A 19,542-nucleotide genomic window follows, 5' to 3' on the forward strand; every position below is an offset into this window, starting at 1 on the left:
TAGAAACATACATACATTAAGAGCAATACATACTTCCATTATATATAGTGATACAGTATCATCACTACATAGAAACATATAGGAGCAATACATACTTACCACTTATAATATAGTGATACAGTATCATCACTACATAGAAACATATAGGAGCAATACATACTTACCACTTATAATATAGTGATACAGTATCATCACTACATAGAAACATATAGGAGCAATACATACTTACCACTTATAATATAGTGATACAGTATCATCACTACATAGAAACATATAGGAGCAATACATACTTACCACTTATAATATAGTGATACAGTATCATCACTACATAGAAACATATAGGAGCAATACATACTTACCACTTATAATATAGTGATACAGTATCATCACTACATAGAAACATATAGGAGCAATACATACTTACCACTTATAATATAGTGATACAGTATCATCACTACATAGAAACATATAGGAGCAATACATACTTACCACTTATTATATAGTGATACAGTATCATCACTACATAGAAACATATAGGAGCAATACATACTTACCACTTATTATATAGTGATACAGTATCATCACTACATAGAAACATATAGGAGCAATACATACTTACCACTTATTATATAGTGATACAGTATCATCACTACATAGAAAACATATAGGAGCAATACATACTTACCACTTATATATAGTGATACAGTATCATCACTACATAGAAACATATAGGAGCAATACATACTTACCACTTATAATATAGTGATACAGTATCATCACTACATAGAAACATATAGGAAGCAATACATACTTACCACTTATAATATAGTGATACAGTATCATCACTACATAGAAACATATAGGAGCAATACATACTTACCACTTATTATATAGTGATACAGTATCATCACTACATAGAAACATATAGGAGCAATACATACTTACCACTTATAATATAGTGATACAGTATCATCACTACATAGAAACATATAGGAGCAATACATACTTACCACTTATAATATAGTGATACAGTATCATCACTACATAGAAACATATAGGAGCAATACATACTTACCACTTATAATATAGTGATACAGTATCATCACTACATAGAAACATATAGGAGCAATACATACTTACCACTTATAATATAGTGATACAGTATCATCACTACATAGAAACATATAGGAGCAATACATACTTACCACTTATAATATAGTGATACAGTATCATCACTACATAGAAACATATAGGAGCAATACATACTTACCACTTATAATATAGTGATACAGTATCATCACTACATAGAAACATATAGGAGCAATACATACTTACCACTTATAATATAGTGATACAGTATCATCACTACATAGAAACATATAGGAGCAATACATACTTACCACTTATAATATAGTGATACAGTATCATCACTACATAGAAACATATAGGAGCAATACATACTTACCACTTATAATATAGTGATACAGTATCATCACTACATAGAAACATATAGGAGCAATACATACTTACCACTTATAATATAGTGATACAGTATCATCACTACATAGAAACATATAGGAGCAATACATACTTACCACTTATAATATAGTGATACAGTATCATCACTACATAGAAACATATAGGAGATATATTACCTTATGACGACACAATAGAAACATATGGACAATACATACTTACCACTTATAATATAGTGATACAGTATCATCACACTACATAGAAACAATATAGGAGCAATACATACTTACCACTTATAATATAGTGATACAGTATCATCACTACATAGAAACATATAGGAGCAATACATACTTACCACTTATAATATAGTGATACAGTATCATCACTACATAGAAACATATATAGGAGCAATACATACTTACCACTTATTATAGTGATACAGTCATCATACATACATAATAAGAAACATATAGGAGCAATACATACTTACCACTTATAATATAGTGATACAGTATCATCACTACATAGAAACATATAGGAGCAATACATACTTACCACTTATTATATAGTGATACAGTATCATCACTACATAGAAACATATAGGAGCAATACATACTTACCACTTATAATATAGTGATACAGTATCATCACTACATAGAAACATATAGGAGCAATACATACTTACCACTTATAATATAGTGATACAGTATCATCACTACATAGAAACATATAGGAGCAATACATACTTACCACTGATATTATATAGTGATACAGTATCATCACTACATAGAAACATATAGGAGCAATACATACTTACCACTTATAATATAGTGATACAGTATCATCACTACATAGAAACATATAGGAGCAATACATACTTACCACTTATAATATAGTGATACAGTATCATCACTACATAGAAACATATAGGAGCAATACATACTTACCACTTATAATATAGTGATACAGTATCATCACTACATAGAAACATATAGGAGCAATACATACTTACCACTTATAATATAGTGATACAGTAGCATCACCACATAGAAACATATAGGAGCAATACATACTTACCACTTATAATATAGTGATACAGTAGCATCACCACATAGAAACATATAGGAGCAATACAAACTTACCACTTATAATATAGTGATACTGTATCATCACCAATTAGAAACATATTGTCGATTACTTACATGCTTAACTATGAAGAAATTTTAAAATGAAACAACATTCATGTTTCAAAAAGGTTTTCTGATCGGTATATTATTTCTGAAAAAGTTTAAATATAGAAAATATGATGATACTTTTTATTTAACGTAGACGTGTATTCTTTTATTGGGGGCCGCGGTGGCCGAGTGGTTAAGATGTCCCGACATATTACCACAAGCCCTCCACATGGGATGCGGGTTCGAATCCCATGTGGGGCAGTTGCCAGGTACTGACCGCTGGTCGGTGGTTTTTCTCCGGGTACTCCGGCTTTCCTCCACCAACAAACCTGGCACGTCCTTACATGACCCTGGCTGTTAATAGGACGTAAAAATAAACAAACCAAACCAAAGTATACTTTTATCATTTAATTTCAACAAAACGTAAAATAAACAATGCCTCCTTCTTTTTCAGACTTTTCGTCCAGCCTCTCTACTGTGGGATTCTACTCGAGCAATCCCTAATGTTAAACAGACGCCGGGACGATAAAGACCGAGAACCGCGGGGTTCCGAAAAGGTACATTTATCTCTTTAAAATTCCCTTTTACATTTTTTACAATAAAGTGAAAAATGATATTTTCTCCTGTATAACTTCTTAAGAGACACATGTATTGTATTAGTATTGTACCATGGCATTGTGTAAAACAAGGCAAAATAGATGATTAGTTATTTTTTCTTCATATTAATGAAAATCCGAGCATTTAGAAATAATTACTATGATAATAAAGTGTATTATTCCACAACACATAATATCCATTTATTGTTATTACGTATTATACTGAGTATTTAAAAGGTAAAATTTGTATTCGCAGATCAAGCAGTTCACTGAAGAGAATACCTACATGTCTGCCGATAAGTTTGGTCCCAAACTGCCCAGTAGGGTTCCCTCTGTCCAGTCTAATATCACACCGATGATCTACGTGTGCGCGACAATGTGGCACGAGACGAGAAAGGAGATGAGTCAGATGTTAACATCGCTATTCAGGTACGTGGTAGATGAACATCGTACAGATGATTCTTTTTCAAGAGGATTATATTTCGATATTTTATCGCAAAAACTTTACAAACAAAATAGTACAAAAAAACAGGTTATTAATATTTATGTAAACAAATAGCCAAATTGTTATCTTCTAAAAAACAAATGTATTTGTCTTTATTAGTGAACGTATTTATCTCTTTATTTATAATACTGAAGTGCCTGTTTCATTTCAAATAATTTTAACATGAAAGATTTGCCAATAGCCCATATTGTAACCATCCTATCTCTTACGAAACAGCCCAGTTATGTAAATCTCCCCTCACTTTGAATAATTAGGTAAAGTTAATTGGTAGCCATATAAATGTCTTCCTTATGATAATGTACTTATGACTTTGAAAAAAATGATGTTTCCTTCAACTCATTTTTTTGTATTTCAGCGGATTATACTCTCTTATTTACAAATCTTTGATCATGTATTTGTTAATTTTACACAGATTGGACAACGACCAGTGTGCCAGGAAGAATGCTCAGAAGTTTTTCGATGTTGTAGATCCGGACTTTTATGAATTCGAAGGTACAAATGCTACATGTACATCGATAAATATTTATTAGAATTTTTACTCTTAACACGATACAAACGATCTACATTAACTCATTTTGATAACAATTTCCCAATAACATTTGCAGGAATAAAGTAAGCATACTTTATAAAATTCATTCCGTGTACCCACCTCTGTATTTCATAACAAATGCAAGGGAGATAACTCCTATATACTTTTTTTTATTGAGAATATGGTCATATGTTTAGTAAGTAGACGGATTATCGGTGTAAAGTTTAGAAATACAAATCATTGTGAAACAGGTTGCTTGCCAAAAGTCACGCGAAACAAAATTTTCATACAAATGCCAAAAGATATATTTTTATTGTTCTTTTTAATTGCATAATTAAATTTTACAGTCCACATATTTTTCGACAATGCTTTCGAAGCGCATGATGATGATGAATATGAGTACCGAGCAAACACTTTCGTAAAACAGATGATCAACGTTCTGGATGAAGCGGCTAGGTAAGTACATATAGCTTTAGCACAATCATGTGTAAAATTGTAAAATTTTTAAATTGTAGTTTACATCATATATCACGGTAAAACATAGCTATCAATGATAATAATGAAATGTCACACCCTTCCTTTTTACGTTTTTTCTTATCTACAGTATAAACTAATTTATTTATTTGACTTGATGTGTATTATCTTTGTCAGTACGTTGATTTACCTAGTTTGCAAAGTATTATCGCAGACAGAATATGTACTTCAAAAATAAATAAACCACTAGTTGTCTTTGATCTAATATCATGATTAACGAATAAAGACTTATAATATTCCAACACACTTTGACATTGGTGATGGTACAGTCATTATGATCGAATAAGCCGATTTTTGATTAACCTTTCAACTTGAATGTCTTAATTAATACTAAATTCCTAAAATTGACATAGATGTCGGTACATTTACTATAATTGAATAAGCCTATACCTATAAATTACTTCTTTTCCTACTTCATATTCTAGATTGATATTAAACGTTTCAACTTGAATGTCTTAAATGATACTAAATCCTAAAATTCTACTGTTTCATCTACGTGTTATCTACAGCAAGGTACACAGAGTTATGGTGAAAATATCGCCCCCAACAAAGTACCCAACTCCTTATGGAGGTCGACTGGAATGGACACTTCCGGGAAACAATAAGCTAACCGTCCACCTCAAGGACAACGCCAAGATACGTCACAAGAAACGCTGGAGCCAGGTAAAGATTCTAAAGCATAACTTATTGAATTAAACTATTACTACAGTTTTATGTTAATATAATTTCACATGATGATATTAATTACATGTACTCATTTGTTAATTAAACAAAAAAAAATAAATATACATATATAAAGAAAATTCCATGCGTTTCGGTTTTGACAGGAAAATGACTTTGGGAAAATTGCAATTCCATATGAATTTTACTTAGCATTTCAGATATGTAAAAGTGTTGTTGTTGTTGTCTGTTACCCAGGGGCGTGCCTGTAGATAATATCGAAATTCACATGGAATTTCAACTTTGTTTATATAGGATATACATGTTATTTCAACTGTATAAATCATACTCACGGATTTACCATTTATTTTAGGTTATGTATATGTACTATCTCCTTGGATACAAACTAGTGGCACAACCTTTGGACGCTCGTAGGAAGCAGAAGCTTGCAGACAACACGTTTATTCTAGCATTAGACGGGGATGTCGATTTCAAGCCTTCTGCTGTCCAACTCCTTGTTGACCGGATGAAGAAAAACGAGAAAGTAGGAGCAGCTTGTGGACGAATTCATCCAATTGGAACAGGTAGAGAAATATACTAGAAAGCTAACTATACGCGCTATTATTGCAAACATTACACCTATTTAAAAACGTGAAACATTGCTCTAGATATGATTGTCGACTGCAATGTTATAAATTGCTTAATCTGAACGAAAAGAAAATAATACTGTGTCATATATAAGAAGAAAATACTTCTCTTTGATTTCTTTCATTATCTTATATTTGGTATTGATAATCTTCGTTTTATTTACCAATCGTGTTAAAATACAATATCTAATACGTATATTTTAGGACCAATGATATGGTATCAGAAGTTCGAATACGCCATAAGTCATTGGCTACAAAAAGCTACGGAGCACATGATTGGGTGTGTACTTTGCAGTCCCGGATGTTTCTCTTTGTTTCGTGCCTCATCTTTGATGGATGACAACGTTATGAGGAAATACACAACACTTTCGTCTAACGCCAGACACTACGTACAATACGATCAGGGTAAGTATCAATATGATTAAAACATACCATCCTTGTTCTCCATCTGTTTCAGGTCAGGTTCTGGGGACATTTATAGTAGTTGTATTTCAATTTATTTGTGAATTCTCCACCCAGCTACATTTATTGAAAACGCCATGCTATCACAACATGCATATATACATGTACATGTAGGTACAGTGTATATGTTGTGCTCATTATTCATCGAAACTAACTGAAGCCAAAACCGGCTTTTACTCAATTTTTCCCATAAGTTTCATACAGCTAAAACTATAGATTTTACTTAAGTCAGTGCTTTTGAAAGATGTTTTTGAAAATTCGAAGCCAGATTTTAGCACTTACACTCCTGAGGGAGGCAGTACTTCGTTATTTTAGTTTTAACCGTATGCAAATGATAATACTAAAAGTAAAACATAACATTGTAGGTGAGGATCGATGGCTGTGTACACTGCTTCTACAGCAGGGATACAGGGTTGAGTACTCCGCCGCTGCCGACGCGCTGACCTATGCCCCGGAAGGGTTTAACGAGTTCTACAACCAGAGGAGACGTTGGGCACCTTCCACTATGGCTAACATTATGGATTTATTGATGGACTGGAGGAACGTCATTTCAATAAATGAAAATGTGTCTGGGTTGTATATGTTGTATCAGCTTCTCCTCTTCATATCTTCTCTCGTCACTCCCGGGACGATTTTTCTTCTGATCATTGGCGCTCTCAACAGTGCATTCCGAATCAATCTCGTCACTTCCATGCTCATCAATCTATTTCCTGTTGTCGTGTTTCTGATCGGATGTTTCTTCCTCAAGCCGAAATGGCAGGTATGTATTTGATGCTACAAACATATATTCAACCTTATGAAGTCTAGATCGTAAGACACTTCGTAATCTGACAATGAATAACACCGAAATAATGTATCGTTAACCTTCTTAATCGCTACAAAAAGTTCGTTTATATGCCATATGGAAACAATTAATAATTAATCCAATAAACAGCAAATCATTAGCTACTGACATAGAATATAAAATTGATTAACATTTATTTTCAAGAAATCTCACCATTTTTCACATTTTACATCTGGTAAAAGAAGCGATATCAATGGTTGTATTCGGGACAATTAAAACTTGATCCTTTACAAACTACGGATTATTTGAAGTAGTAAATATGGGAAATCTTTGGAATTAACACTTTACTCCATATTAATTTTACATGCCTGTGTCAGATAGCCGGTAATTCTGTTTATGTACTAACCCCGGTATCATTGTCTTTGACAGCTTCGTCTGGCAGGCGTTCTGTCCCTGATCTACTCCATGGTGATGATGATCGTCATAGTCGGCCTTGGGTTGGAAATCAAACGGGAAGGAATCTGCTCACCGACCACCATCTTCCTTCTCTTCCTCGTCGGGGCATTCATAATAGCGGCCATGTTTCATCCCCAGGAATTCACGTGCTTGTTACATGGCGCCCTCTACTTCCTGGCCGTACCGAGCATGTCCATGCTGTTAATGATATACTCCATATGCAACATGCACGTCGTGTCGTGGGGAACACGTGAAAATGCTGTGGCCACAAATCCAGCGGAACCAAAGAAGGCTTCAAAGTCTACCAAAATTTCGTCTATAATGGAAAAGTTCAAAAACAAGAACCAGGACGATAGTGACTATGCATTTTCGTTTGGAAATCTGTTTAAGTGTCTCTGCTGCCCTAAAACACAACAAGACCAGACTGGAGATACGTTTGCCGCGATAATGGAGAAGTTGGATAACCTTGAGTCCGCCATCCATAAGAAAAAGTCAACTGTTGAGGCAGTTGATGCAGGGACGCATGTCACAGATGAAGATTTTAATGGGAAGGGAACATTGGATAACCGGAAACGTCCGGAAGAATCCGGCATCAGATGTAAGTAGATCAAAGTCTAATATTTCCTAAATTAATTGGAGATGAAGTGTGGCTCACTGGTAGCTAGCTATACGTGCGCACATTGTTCCAATATAAAACAAGGTGTTTCTCAGTTTCCAAGTGGTACTATAGTAAATCCCATACAAATTAATTTGAACATTATATTAAGCATTGCAGTACTGAATATCATATAATATTCGTATGCTCTCATTTCCGTGGTTGTTAAGTTGCAAACTATTCTAAGTTTATAAAAAGTCGTAGTCACATACCGGTCCGTGACTTCAATGGTGTATACTTTACACTTATTCGCGGGTCCAACGACAAACTAAAAAACAAATGATTTGTGTTTACATGTATATAAAGTGGTAAAATCTGTTTGGGCCAAGAAAATAAATTTCCCGACTTATGCGAGTTAGAGACAAACAAGTCGTATTCTATTTTAATCGCACGATATACTGTATGTACCAAGATGTACACTTTTTCTGTACATACATACGTTTTATATGTATGATTGTAAGGAAAAGTACTTAATGGAATACTGAAAGTTAATAAATTTGTTTATTCTGCGCCGTTTTAACTTTGTATGTTTATGTTATCAAGATATAACTGAAAAACCACAATTTATATTCATCAAAACATTTAACACATAACCAATGGTGTAATTTTTTTGTTTTGATTATCTCCCTGTATTCATTATTTTGTCGTATGTATAACATATGTTGCTTGTATTGACTGTGGCTGATGGCATTTCTTCTGTCTACAGATAACCCGATCTATCAAAATAAAGCTATGCCACATGAGGATGACACGCCATTTTGGATTCATGATCCAGACATCGGTCACGGCAAGATTCGCTACCTGAATAAGGATGAAAAGACTTTCTGGAAGGATCTTGTTGCCAAATACCTCTTTCCACTTGAAAGCAACGACGCGCAAAAGAAGAAGATGCAAAAGGACCTCATTCAACTTCGAAATAAGATCAGTTTAATGTTTTTCATGGTGAATGTCCTTTTTGTGATTATCATATTCAGTTTGCAATATTCCAATGCTACGAGTATAAACGCAGATGGAACCAAAGGATCAGGACTTGCTATTCCACTACCTTGCAGAGACACAGAGACTGGCGAACTTCTTTCACTTGAACCAATTTCTCTTCTCTTCATGGGTGTTTTTGGAATTGCACTTGTCATTCAGTTTATCGCTATGTTCTTCCATCGTCTTGCTACGTTCTTGCATATCATGGCATCAACAGAAGCTAATTGTATGAAGCCGAATCAGACTGAAATCGCGCAGATGGATATTGCTAGTAAGGTACAGTTGGTGAAAGAAATGCAAAGTTTTGTTGATGACGACGATACTCGGTCGATCTCCACCATCGGGAGCGATCTTGATGAAGATAGTAGCATCACTTTAGATGACTCCCCGAAAATCCGCCGCAGGAAGACAATTATCCGACTGACGAAGAGAAAGCGCCGACAAGCACCTCAGGCTGGAAGTCTCGGTGGAAAGTTTATTACCAATTTCATTGAATTTGCTAAGGATCTAGAGAAACGTGGAAGTGAAAATAGTCGCGATGGATCGAGGAACAAGAGAAAGGGAAGTGACAAAAAGAGGAGCAAAAAAGCAAGAAGAGCAGTAGAAGCTCTGGAACATGACAAGGAGTCTGTAATTCAGAAGGCGGATATCATCAAGGACAGATGGAAAAACTTGGCCACAAAGGCCAAATACGAAGGCCATGGTAGCAACTGGGGTTCGTTGTTAAGATCGGTAATGGGACAATCTCGCACAAGTCTAAACACAATTTCAGAAGACGATAAACGTAATTCATGGTTACGAGGTTTCGCTAAAATGACCAGATCCAATAGCGAATTCTCGTTGCCAGATATGGGTGCCTGGTCAAATAGGAACAGCTACGCTGAGCCTATCTTTAACATCATTACTGACGGCATAGGGCCGTCAGATGCCGCACGTCAGCGGGACAATGGTAAATCTATTGGCGTGATAAACAACGGCAAACATGACAGGAACATGGATGTCATCATTGAAAGCGCCTCTCCCACACAGAAGTCGGAACACATTTATGACACTGCCGATGGTGGGGCAGAGATTGTCAATGAATCAGACTCTGAAACTGAGGCTTCTGATGCCTCGTCCTCGCGTCATGTGTCACGTGACAATGACTTTGAACTAAGGCGCGTGTCTCCATCAGATCCTAAGCTTTCGAAAGACACAGGAGACACACAGTTATGATCTTAGTCTCGTAGATGTTTTATTCAAATGACTTTGTTAACTTATATAAAGATTTGTTGTTAAACTCGTTGTCTTTCAAAAAGTGCAACTTTAAAGAAGCTCATGATCATCTAAATCAAATATTTATCACATAATCCATATCACATGCTCGTGAATGTACACGTATATATTATATATATTATTACAATTGGTGCTTTATAAGTATAAATATTTTGATATCTTCATTCCAACCTCACATTCGTTAATCATATGTATTAAACATATATATATATATGATTCGTTGTTAATGTCTAAGTTTGTATAGGTTTCGCATAGTGCTTTGGTCAGAATTTGTATATTAAATTTATAATTATTATATGCTTTGTAATTGATATTGTTTCAAAGTCACTTACCTAAAAGCGAAGCCTTATTACTATTTCATTTTACTCAGGCACGCAGTAGTGAAGATATTCAGTTTATAACTATGTAAACTGATTTGTTGTGAATGATAGCAATTTTTGTGTATTGAGTTTCCTAATCTTTGTTTAAGTTTTCGGCATGTACGACATTGACTGTAATTTCAATGTTTTGGATAAAGTGATGTTATCCTTAACTGTATCATTAGACGTAATCAATATAATAACGATTTATATAAGTCAGTAATTAATTCCATAGTGAATTTATTATTTAAAGTTCTTAAAAATAACATTCGAAGCTCTTATTTTCTTTGAAACAATTTTTTTCCAATCACGAAATAATTCCTTGTATAAAATGATAAACCCTTCTGTAAATATATTCAAACGTAATCCATTTAAGTACGGGACGCTATGAAATATGTAAAACTGTATGTAAAATAAAATAGTAATTGAGGCTTATCTTATCAGAAGACTATGTTTACATTTTCTGGGTTTTATCTGTTATTTTTTTTTCATTATCTTTTATCGTTATTTTTTCTTTGTTTTTATTTTATTTTAAATTTCTACAGATCGATGAACGAAATTATTTTCACTGTTTATATGCCTATAACCTAAACTTCTTTCCTCATGATATTTAGTATGCAGGTATGTCCTCGTGACGTCAGCATACCTCGGGTCTGTTTGATATTACACGTGTGAATGTATGCCGAAATATATTCATTTTTCTGTATAGTCTGTATTTTGCTTCTACACTTATATTCTTTTGATTTACTGTAAACGTGCAGACTTTAGCGGGAAAAAAATATTTTAGCGCTTTTCGCTAAATATGACTGCGCTAGACATGTTTTTTTATCTATCGTCAATTTAGCAATTACTACTAATAAGCGATAAATTTAAGAATATTTTTGCGCTGAATATAATTGCGTTTACAGTACCTTTCTTGTTTGAAACTGCTTTTGGTTACATCCAAAATAATTTTTAGATATGTGTTGCAATCAGTATTTATGACCTTTATATTTTTAATTGTGTTTAAAGCAGGATAATGAAACTATACACTTACATATTAATGATAGTGGTGTATTATTTTTGCGCAAACCGCGAAAAGTAGATGATTTGTAAAATATTAAATGTATCAGTATTCTATATATATATGACCAAAGCAAACATTTCTGACATTATCAGTTAAACTGCAGGGTATATACAAAATAATAAAGATTAATAACAAAAATATCAAAATGTGCCATATGATATGATATTATAAGGTTAAATGCGTCATGTAATAAAATATGATATTTCTTACCAAATTGTGTCGTATGATATTTTCAAATAAAAGTATGTCATAATGTACTATTAAAACACAGAATGTTAATATAAATGACAAAATGCGTCATATATTATGATATTAATAGACAAAATGTAACAAATGATATAATATTAATAGACAAAATGTAACAAATGATATAATATTAATAGACAAAATGTGTCTTAATATGCTATAGAAAGACAAATGCGTAACATGTTATGATATTAATAAACAAAAGTGTCATATGATATGATATTAAAAGACAATGATATTTGTGAAACGAACAATTTAATAATTTTCGCAGATTCCCATTGATGTATGAAGTTACATACCTAATCAAAAACAGGAAACAAAACAATTCTTATTGTAAAACATATATCTTTAAACAAAAGTAAGTAACTTGAATTTAAACTGTACAATACTAACAAATTGTAATATTTAAAACTTGTTTTTTAATTCAAGAAAAAAAATAAGCGAAAGTATTTTTAATGTTATTTGACATATATGTACATAATGTAGGTGTCGCAAATGAAGTCAAATACAATACTATATCGTATATTCGGTATATCTATCAAATTTACAGTTAAGATTAAGTTAAGAGATATGACATAGTGATAAAACAAATTAAAGTCGTTTAGTTTATTTTAATACACACACTATGGTGTTTACCTCGTGTCAAAGATTATTTTATTCACGCTAAGGCCCGCTTAAAACATTACATACAATCTCATACAATAAACGTTTACCCATATATATACATATGTTTTATGTTAAGCCGTAAAGATGCTTATCTTCAAAATAATACCACGTGTCAGTCTGTTTTGACTGTTGTTCTCAATTTTCATGTGTTGTCACTGTGTTATTTTAAGTGTATTTTGTTTCGTACACAAGAAATGATGCGTGGTTATTTGAAACAATATTTATATCAAACATTTTTTTTTCAAATAAATATTGAAAAAAAACTTTTGTTTACTTGTTTTCAAATTTATGGATAACCGTGTCATGTATAAATTCATCCCTCATTTGTATTATTTCAATATATATTTTAAGATATAACAGTTCCATCTCACTGAGTTTATTACTTTATTTTTGTGATATATCTCCCATAAAGATAATTATTAATCCTTAAATGTAATATAACCGGTATGAGAAGAGACCCTGTTGCACTCACCGCCAGTAGCATTTGTCTGATGAAGTTGACAATGTATACTTTATACTAGATATAGAGCCGTCACATTTGAAAAAAAAAATCACTAGTTGTGTAACAATAATATTACAATCCAGCAGCTTTATTTTAGGATTTTCCTATCCTTTAAAACAAAACGGCCACATAGCCTGTTTAGAAATAAATTTTATTTATTTAACATATATGCAACGTCATCAATGCATGAAATGAAAGTACATCAAGAATAAAGCCCTGGGGAACAACTCCTTATATTTTCTTAGGTGTGTCTGGTGTGAGTCTCAGATCCATGTGGTACAAAGAAAGGGACGGGTGATATGCAACCACTACATGAATATACCGCAGTCTCCAAAAATATGTTCCATGCACTTCATACACGCTACAAATCGCATACATGGTCGACAGTCCTAACATTACCCGGCTGTTAAAAGGACGTAAATTTAATCAAACTAACAAATAACTAAGTCTTGGAATTATGGTCTTATGGATTTAGACAATTATAAAACCATATATGCATGGCATGCGCTACAGAGGAGATAAGCATACATGTGCAATGCTCATCGTAATTGAAATGTCAAAAATGATAAAATGCGTCTCGGTCTCTTGTGATTCATATACGAGTGTGCAAGCAAAATACAAACCATCGATTGCGATGTAACATAATTTACAATGCCATCTACACGGACATTCCTTTTCCGGTACCAATACACACAGTTAAGGGGATGAATCAATCTGTTTAACATAGACAACCTAAACTAGGCTGGGTATGAAGGCTACAATATCCCATAAAGGGTCATGTTATTATGACCTTTCTACCACGTGTACTTCAGATCCAATGTATTTTCTACACATAGCTATATCAATTGATAACGCCATTTCATCCCAGTATACATAAACAAATAGCTTTATTGTGGTGTTTGGCAGAGATAACTTCGTACACGAAAATAATAAAAAAATATTTCAAACAATTTCTCCAGCAATCAACAGCAATCTAATTGGCCATTTCCAAAGGTCACCGAGACATGACCCCTAATAGAATGTTGCCAGATCCTCTTATTTAATGCAGTGATAATAAGGATTTGTATTTTAATCAGATTTGGAGGTTATCAGGAATTTGCACTTCATTATTTAAGTTACATGTGTCATAACTGGTGAGAGTTTTAACATGTTATTTGTTTCTTCATTAAAATCAAATTGAAAACTATTTTCAAGTTTTGATAAACTAAGCTTTAAAGATCATTCAAAGGCACAAGCAATCATGTATCATACTTTATAAACACTTGCAATAACACAGAATTTATGCACAATCTGATTGAAATACAAATCCTTTTATCACTCTGTCTAACAACATCCTATTAGGTGTTATGACCTGATGACCTCTAGAAATGGCCAATGAAATTGCTGCCAGAATATTGAAAGTAAATTTCAGGAGGACGAAACCGTTTTAAAAACTAGTCAAAATTACTTTTATGGATGTAGTCATCTCGTCCAAAGAGCACAACAAAGCTAAAGGTATATGCATATTTAGACGAAACGGTATTTTCAATAGCTATAGCAAAGTGTAGAAGTAAAGTTCGTCCGAGCATGACACTTTATGGGATGTTGTCAGATCCTCTACTGAACGGAGTGATTATAAGAAGGAGCTCTGTATTTCAATCAGATTGAATTGATGCAATATAATAATTTTATGACGAATAAAATGTTCTCTGAAACGGCGATATTATTGGATAAAAACTAAAACTGATACCATTCATTGTAAAGGAAGAAATAGTGTTAATGTATCTGTAATCTAAATCTCGTTAAGTAAATCAAATTGTGAATACTGGGATATTTAAATATGTCAGTAAATGTAAGTATGCCAGTTGTAAAACAAATTAATAAAAATGATTTTTTTTAGTAATTAGTAGATCTCCGTTCATCATAATGGATAATTCAAAATCGGCTTTTAATCTAACACTTTCTTCGACGCCATCTGCACATCTTTTGATAATTTCTTATCCTCTTGCTTACTGCACTGTTTTGTGAAATGTATTTTGATTATGCTATGTGCTCTTTTAATGTTTTAATGTGTTAAAAATAATTATATGATTTTACATAAGAACATTGGAGTGGGGACATGTGTATTGATACAGTTAGGAAAACTTCATTACATTGTACTAGCTATCACTGCGTGATTAAAATCACACCCAACTCCCCCTCCAGCTAGGGGAATGGTGCTACAAACCTAACTGAGCATAACAGCGGATCATACTACAGTGAACGACACCATTCTTGAAAATTTTACGTTACAAAATGATATTGGTAGTTCATTGTGTAATAAATATCAAACTGTCTGCAATGTAAGTCAGGTTTACAGCACAGCGTATAGTGTATCAGAAAATCTAAGCAGTTACAATACATCATATTGCAAATATGTCGGTTATCTTATTGTTTAGAATGTCCCTGCCGTACTTAAACGGTGTAGAATGTCTTCATTTTCTGGTTTACAAAAACATGCCCTTTTTAGATTAAAATCCTTCTGTTTTCCCCCCAACATTGAGAATGTAGACATATTACGGAAGAATGGTAGTGCAATATATAGTATAATACTGAAACTGTTAATTATAAACAGTTAATCCGGAGCGGTCGAAAAATTGTCTTATGTTACAAAATCACGTGGCATCGATGTCAAGTAGTAACTGTATGTCGAATGTTTTTCTTGAAGTACGCTGGCTTTCCATCACCATATGAATCTATAGTCTGCTACTTTTAGTCACTAGAAACAAACATACCTAATAGCCTGTGATGCAATAACACCCTTATACACATTTGCAGTGACCATAAGTTTCATTCAAGGATGCCTCTAAATATTTGTGTTATTTCTTCCCAAACAATGATGGAGACAACAAAGTTTTGTATGTTTATCTTGTGGGGACGAAACAGTTTTATATTGCCGTTGATGTACGAGAATGGTAAACAAAAATGATTCCACACCCACAGATAAAGGAAGCTTCAGCAATGTGCTCATCAGATGATAATTACCGGCCACGATTAGACATAGATACAAGAGACAGTTGTGTTGTCCCGATTACGTATCGGCAGGCATAGGGATTACCTTGTCAAAGGTAGTGGCAATTAATGGAAACGTAGTATTTGCTAAATTTTCAGCACCTTGCAATGGGAAGGAAAAAACCAACACGTATTTGTATGTTAGCGAGAAACGACAATATTAATAGTTTCTCTTTTTTAGTTATTTATGGTCATTTTTCATTTTGATATGTATTAAAACGTTATTGACATTTGTAAGTTAGATCCGATAGCTTGGTTACCTAGATATCTCCCGTTTTGAGTTTCTTTTAACACGTGTTTGTTAAGAATATATCTAGTGCCATAAGATTAATTTTCCCATTCACAATATGCCTACCTTGTGTATGACATTTACACATTTAACATATATTTATCATTTTTCTTCGGAATGCATTTGGAAACTATCGACACTTTCCATAAATAGATATAGTTTCTCTTATACGGATAGTGCTGAATGTTGGTTGCCAATTGTTTCGCGATGACCGTGAATTGTATCCACGAACACCAATTCTAGTATGCGCAACGGAAAGTGTTGACGTAGGGAAAGTTAGATTATATTATGCTTCAAAGTAAAACAATCCACTCCACTGGAAATTTGTACAGACATAGGTAAACATGAAAAATCATAGGTTTTGTTAAAAAAAACTACTAATTCAATATTAAGGAATCAGAAGCATTGCTTGATGTCTTTGGCGACATGTTTCAGTGATAAGGACAAGAATTCCGTTATACAAGAGGCCGTCCTTAAAGGACTGGCTGTTAATACCACGTTGATTGAATCAAACGAACAAACAATAGACATGTGTTATATTAACTCTAATTTCAACACTACAATGACCTGTTATCATGTATTTTTCTAAGCAGTTTTATGAACACATCAATACATAACTATTTGTTCTTTGTTTTCAAACTAAATCCGGCTTTCTGATTGACTAATGTTGTATTACATACCACAAAAAAGAAATCCGAGAATTCCGCCAAACCCCGACATTAACGTGACGTCACCATAGAGACATTGACGTTGGGTGTTGTTTCGAAAAAGAATCAATTGCAAGCCACTAAAATGGTACATTTAAACATATTTTATTTTACCAAATATATTCTTAAATGAATTATAAGCATTGAAGTCACTATGTTTTAATTTCATCGGGGTATGAAAAAAGGGTTTTCAAACTGTGTTAATCCGCGTATATTCTGGCCATTTTTTTCATTACCACTTGTATATACCCAATATACATAGTCATACAAGATTTTAAATGATTAATCATGGCTATATAATTTGTTGGTACAGCATTTCTTATCTCCATTTTGTCTTGCTTTATACATCATGTTCTCAATTATGTTTTAGACATGAATATATGGACTTAGAATGTAATGGGATGTGAAATAAGACTCATTTCAACTCTATAAAGGATATACATCTCTCAGATGTCAACACATTCCTAAATCTATCTTTATCACTACAACTTTAACTGTTGAGTCATATCCACGGTGGATATCTTTTTGTCATTATCAGCACAACGAAATGTTTCACATCATCCATATATCTTTGGTATACATAACGTTGTATTTTATATAATACTAGGAAAGTATTTCCAGTCTATTTGATACCTTATTTGTCACAGTTCGTCCATAAATAACACATTTGTGTCAACTGTTCATTTTTACTGAAATTCAATATGGCAGCTATCTGGATGACATCATGACAGGAGGAACATTTAAACATGGTATTTTACACCCAATTGTAAGCTTATTCAAATGAGAGAATAATTTGAGTTTAGCCACAATGCATGAATCAGTTTATTTTTCTTTACTTAATATTTGTAATTGAATATAATTAGTATATTTTTATTTACTTTCAACTATTTTAAGAAATAATAGACGCATATTTACTTTTCACTATTTTACGAAGTAAAAGACGCCTCTCCTATCATTCTGATATAACATTTGTAACGATTGATCAATTATTTGTCAAAATCCTATATTCCCGCAAATTGTATGACGTTATTATACCGGATGTACATTGTACGTCCCAGTTTATGTATTATCACTTGTTGATTTTGCTATCAGTGGGTAAGACGGACTCAGAAAAAGTTTGGTTTGTAGAGTCGCGCGTGTGTGAGTGCACGTATACCCTACCTGGCTCCTGGTCTATTATTAATGGAGGCATACCAGAATATCAGATCGCCATTCAAATATATCTTTGATAATTCATGACTTAATATTATAAATAAACAAACTATTAGCATGCAAACAATTTGTATGTGAAGTCTCCCGAACACTTATGTTCATTGTTGGTACTAAATGGATCATCTAGATTTGTAAACCAACATGTACATGATGTAACATGACTTTTTACCTGAGGTTCATGTATGAATGGTAAAATATCATCAACAATATGAACAATCTTTTGACGGTCTATACTTCTTTCAACATGCATTCTCAAAGGTGATGTTTCTTATATTAAAAAAATAACAACGGCTTTCTCTGCTATGTAAACATGCTAATGTGCTTTAAATATCAAAATTGTATTGAAGCTAACCGTACGTTTTGAAAAAAAAAAACAAATTTCGTCTGACCAGAAGTGTACTACAACAAGTATTAAAAATCTAAAGGCATAATAGTAGTTAGATAAACGAATTCCTTTTATCTGGATTCCTCTTATACAAAAGCTCATATTGAAAGAATTGTTAGCTTAATTACATTTCTAATCAACCCCCAAAATAATCAAAATATTTAAACGTTTCAACTGCAAAACTGCAGTACATGTATGTCCTTTACTGTCTAGATATTGTTTTCAAGTTCAAGCAATGGAATATACATAGACTATCTCTAAAAAATGATAATTGAGCTGAAAATAAACTTCCCCTTACAAGACCGTAATTTCATCCATATCCTGAGTTCGGCCAAGGGTATTACGTAA

General features: G+C 33.1%; 1 protein-coding gene across 1 annotated transcript in view; it reads left to right on the forward strand.

Annotated features, from left to right (window-relative positions):
* LOC138310580 (chitin synthase chs-2-like) overlaps nt 1–12,371 on the forward strand; it is a 30,938-nt gene extending 18,567 nt beyond the window's left edge. The window contains exons 7-16 of the mRNA XM_069251851.1: nt 3,106–3,208; nt 3,504–3,676; nt 4,165–4,244; nt 4,629–4,737; nt 5,325–5,478; nt 5,849–6,059; nt 6,327–6,527; nt 6,950–7,344; nt 7,798–8,422; nt 9,186–12,371. Of these exons, the coding sequence (XP_069107952.1) occupies nt 3,106–3,208; nt 3,504–3,676; nt 4,165–4,244; nt 4,629–4,737; nt 5,325–5,478; nt 5,849–6,059; nt 6,327–6,527; nt 6,950–7,344; nt 7,798–8,422; nt 9,186–10,672 (3,538 nt within the window). The 3' untranslated portion in view covers nt 10,673–12,371. The remainder of the gene's footprint in view (nt 1–3,105; nt 3,209–3,503; nt 3,677–4,164; nt 4,245–4,628; nt 4,738–5,324; nt 5,479–5,848; nt 6,060–6,326; nt 6,528–6,949; nt 7,345–7,797; nt 8,423–9,185) is intronic.
* The last annotated feature ends 7,171 nt before the right edge of the window (nt 12,372–19,542 follow it).

The sequence above is a fragment of the Argopecten irradians genome, chromosome 16 (assembly GCF_041381155.1).
Source record: "Argopecten irradians isolate NY chromosome 16, Ai_NY, whole genome shotgun sequence".
NCBI lineage: Eukaryota > Metazoa > Mollusca > Bivalvia > Pectinida > Pectinidae > Argopecten > Argopecten irradians.